At 66.1% G+C, this 4171-nt stretch overlaps 2 protein-coding genes across 2 annotated transcripts in view; one reads left to right on the plus strand and one right to left on the minus strand.

The window, feature by feature from the left end:
• Window positions 1–111: 111 nt before the first annotated feature.
• H696_04971 (hypothetical protein) lies at window positions 112–639 on the plus strand (the record flags this gene model as incomplete). The annotated part of the gene is made up of 1 exon (XM_009498837.1): window positions 112–639. One exon carries the CDS (start codon window positions 112–114, stop codon window positions 637–639), a length of 528 nt encoding a protein of 175 aa, XP_009497112.1.
• A 269-nt stretch (window positions 640–908) lies between these two features.
• H696_04972 (hypothetical protein) overlaps window positions 909–4171 on the minus strand; it is a gene marked incomplete at its 3' end in the record, with an annotated part of 4238 nt that continues 975 nt past the window's right edge. Inside the window, exons 5-8 of the mRNA XM_009498838.1 lie at window positions 3710–4048; window positions 2923–3555; window positions 1756–2808; window positions 909–1640 (exon numbers count right to left, since the gene is read on the minus strand). Coding sequence (XP_009497113.1) covers window positions 909–1640; window positions 1756–2808; window positions 2923–3555; window positions 3710–4048 — 2757 coding nt within the window. The remainder of the gene's footprint in view (window positions 1641–1755; window positions 2809–2922; window positions 3556–3709; window positions 4049–4171) is intronic.

A 4171-nucleotide genomic window follows, 5' to 3' on the forward strand; every position in this document is an offset into this window, starting at 1 on the left:
CCCCCCCCCTCACTCAAGGCCTTCCACCAAAGCACCAAAGAGCACTCATCCAGTGGCAGCGCTGCCTGGGAGAAGGAGCAGGCCCGGCGCACCGGTGGAGGATCGGTCGGCATGCTCTGGGCCCGAGGGGAGCTTCGACTTCTGTCGATCCTAGAGCGGGCATGTTCCGATGCTGCAATTCAGCCGGCCGGGGATGCTGCACCGGCGCCCACCGGGCAAGCCGGCCTGGCCACCCGCCTGGAGGACCGCAAGCGTCTCCGCGCCCGGTGCATGTCTTTGCTGGAGGACCTGGAGGATGACCTCCGCGATCGGTGGTGGTTCTCCCCCCAGCGGGCAGCGGGAGCCGAGCGTCGGCCGCTGGTCCTGCCGCCGGCCGAGTGGCCACCGGCCGGATGGGCCGCCGCCTCGGCTGCAGGCGATGCCCCCTGGTGGTTTGACCCCAGCGAATCGCCCCTGCCACAGGAGGCCGAGCTGCGCCTCTGGTGGGGCTTCTGCTCATCGGCCCATGGCGGCCCCTGTCCGGCGGATGAGTGCGCACTCCTGCCACCTCCTGCGGCGAGTGCAGTTGTCAGCCCCGAGGGCGTCGCCGGCTCCGACACCACCACTGACGGGGAAGCCTCCCAGAGGGACGAGCTGTGATTGGCGGTCGCGCGAGGCCCCGCTGCGTGGCCTCCCCCAGTTTTAGAGGCCATCACCGGTGATACACCCGAAAACCAATACCTGGAGGCTCCCTCCCCCCTCCCCTACGATGGCATGCAATACACGCAGACATGCCTACAAGCTGACGATCAGCCATGGTGAACAAGGGTCCGTGAGGACGAGAGGCGGAGAGAGATCAAGAGACAAAGAGGCAAAGAGACAAAGAGGGAAGGAGGATGCGTCGAGGCATCCATGTGCACAGAGGCCGTCTATTTCGTGGGACAGGGCTCCGCAGGTATCCGGCGCGGTTGGGCAATGGACCCCACGCCATCCGGGTGGGGGAAGATTGTCAGGGCTCGCTTGAGCTCCGGATTGCGGAGGACAATGGTCGTGCCAAAGGACTCGGGCGCATGGCCCAGGTAGGGGACCGTCTGGTTGATCGAGCACCGGAAGGAAGCCGCACGCGACGGGGAGGCTCCCATGAACATCGATGCCGGGGCCGATGCCGGGGCCGGGTCCAGGTCAGCCGTGGACCGGGCATCATCCTCAAGCACTTCTAGGGTGGCCAGGGCATCGGCCGAGCTGCCGGCTATCCGGTCTCCATGCGGGTCATCACCGAGGCGTGCGGTCGAGTGTGTTTGGATGGCCCCGGAGACGCGGCCCCAATGACAAGGACAGAAGGGGCCCCCGGTCCCACGGGCGGCTGCCGCCGCGATGGCCGCTGCCGCCGCATCATTGCCCCGCCCATGAGGCGAGGCATGACCCCGACCATTGGCCGACAGCCAGGAGGGGCCGACTGCTGATTGCAGGGCAATGGTCGACTGAAGGGAGAGGCTTTGTGAAAGGGGGAGACTGGCAGCCAGGAAGTCGGACTCCATGGAGGCACATCCTCCGGGGGAATTGGCAAGCAATGGGCACAAGTCGGCTGGCAGGGGGAAATAGATGTCCCCATCCGGGGAAGTCAACAGCTTCTCGATGTACCAGACAATGGTGTGCTCTTCCTGTGGGCGGAGGAAGACCCGGGCGGCCAGGGGGGATGAGGGTCAGGGAGGGGCGAGGAAGGGGAAAGGGAGGGGGACAAATTGGGGCGGTTTAAATGCCTCGGGCAATGCATACCATGCGACATTGAACAGGCGACGTGGCGTCCGGCGCAAATGCGCCAGCTTCACTGGTCGAGGGCAAATCCGACGGCAGGCGCATCGCCAGACAGGGGCCGCCAGCAACATCGACATACATAGACCGGACCAGGCGCGGGGTATTCACCCGGCGCATTGAGCCCCCGCGATCGAACTCCGCCACAAAGGTCAGATGCTCCCCCTGGATGCCGGGCACCGTGAGGGTCGATCGCAGCTGGTGGAGCCCGGTGGCCGGGGACGCCACCGGCAGGGCAAGGCGAATGCTGGTATTGGCCAAAACCGTGAAGGAGGGAGGGATGTCGGCGAAGTGGATGACCTCCGCCGGGGGAGGGCAGGCGCCTCCAGCCGCCAACCGGCCATCCCTCGGTGGGGATGCCCACCCAAGAGCCCACTCGGCGAAGGAGCCGGATGTGCGGGCATGGTCGTGCTTGGCCGAAAGGAGGAAGACCGAAGCCAGACCCTTTAGCCTCCACTCTTCGGGCGAAGGAGCCTCGCCTGAAGCATCGTGGATGGTCTCGAGGAAGGCGGCTTCCGGGGGGAAGGGCAGCTCCAGCTCCAGCGCCAGAGGCCGGAGGAAGTTCCCAGGCAGGCTGCAACGATCTCGCGCAAGCGTCGAGACCAGGAAGGAATTGTCCATCGAGTTGAGAGCCGGCAGGTGCTCGGTAAAGTGACGCGTGACCGGGACATGGGGCTCGGCAGCGGCAAGGCCGTGACCCACCAGGCGAGGCGCCTGTTCACTTGAAGCCACGGGGCGAAGGTGCGTCGGCAGGAGAATGCGCTCCGAGGCATCGACAAGTCCCGCTGGCAGGTCGCTCAGTGAGCCTCGAGCACCGGCGGCCTTGCGCAGCGGTTGAACGGGGGAGGCACGCTGGCGGAGCTGCTCATTCGAGGAGATGATGGAAATCTCGTCAATGTGGAAACTGGACACCTCAAGAAGCCATCCTTCCCGTGGGGGGTGCACGCTGGTGGCCGCCGATGCGACGGCCGGGTACTTCTTGAGCATTGCCCGGACAAAGGAGTCGGAGAAGAGAATCTTCGAAGGCCAGGGGGAGGAGAATAGGTCAGGAGCCGACATGAGAGCGATGCTGGTACAGGGGGGCGGGGAGGGGGGGGGGGGGGACACCCATCCGGATGGGCGCATACGCACTTTGCTTTGGAGAGTCAAGTCCGCCGGGGCCGCCGGATCCGTGGCGACGGAACACTGGTAAAGCCGGGTGTGGAAGGCGGAGGGCTGGGCCTCGGAGTGGGGAAGGAAGATGGAGCTGTCGGAGCTGGACTTGAGCATGGGCGGCGAGAAGGAAGGGCGGGAGGGACGGAGAGATCGACCGGTCGAAGGCAGCGGCAGTGATGGACGGGTAAGATCCGCGGCCGAGGACGACTCGGCCCCCTGGACATTGGCCGCCATGGCCATGCCGCCGGTGGCTGCCTTTGGTGCGGGGGACAAGGCAAAGGAGGCTGGCAGGGGAGGCGGCGATGAGGAGTCGGGATCGCTGTCATCCATGGGCAAGCCGTCGGCGGGCAGTTGCCGGGCCGCAACCGTCGCCATTGGCGGTGCGGCTGTGGGCCCGGACAGGGGGGAGACCGTCGATGCAGCAGGCAGCCCAGGGGCATTGGGTGCTTGCCAAGTGCGCATTGCTTCGAAAAACTCATCCTCGCTGCTGCTATCGGATGGGGTAGACTCGAGGACCGGCTGGGAGTGACTTGGGAGGGCGAAATTCATGACCATCCGAATGGGCGGCGGGCTTTTCGGTGTGCGAGCCCTCTGGTTTTTGCGATACTCCTTCCGAGTTGCGGACGAGCCGGGCGACGGGGGGGGGGGGGGGGCAAGGTGACTGGGGGGGGGGGGGGGGGGGGGGGGGGGGGGGGGGATCAGCGATCGGGAAGGGGAAGAAAAAAAGGTGCGCCAATGTCGAGGGCAGGAAGGCGCGACATACCCGGAGTGAACGCCGGCCACGGGTCTCGGTATAGCCGATCAGGTCATCGGGGCCTTCGCGAAATTGAACCTTCTGCCCGGTGGGACGCTTGACCGTCGAGGCAGGACCGTGACAGTTGGCCGGACAGGTCGCCAGGCGCAAGGCAGTCGCAGTGGTCGGGGTGTGGGCGGATGGGAAGGAGTTGGGGCAAGTGCCACGACAATCGAAGTCCACCCAAAGCGGGGTGCTGATGGGGGCCAGTCCGTAGAGCGAGCGCTTGGCCGCCTCCTCGCGAATGATGCCATTTACATAGGACTCCGGTTCGAAGGCCTGGAAGGAGGAGACAACCTCAAACAGGTGCTGGGGAATTGCGAGTGAGTGGACACCGAGAGATGGGGCTCGACCAGGGAGGAGGGGAGGGGGGGGGGGGGGGGGGGGGGGGGGGGGGGGGGAGGGGATAGCCTGGCAGTACCTCGGATTCCT

The sequence above is a fragment of the Fonticula alba genome (genome assembly GCF_000388065.1).
Source record: "Fonticula alba strain ATCC 38817 unplaced genomic scaffold supercont2.8, whole genome shotgun sequence".
Classification (NCBI taxonomy): domain Eukaryota; order Rotosphaerida; family Fonticulaceae; genus Fonticula; species Fonticula alba.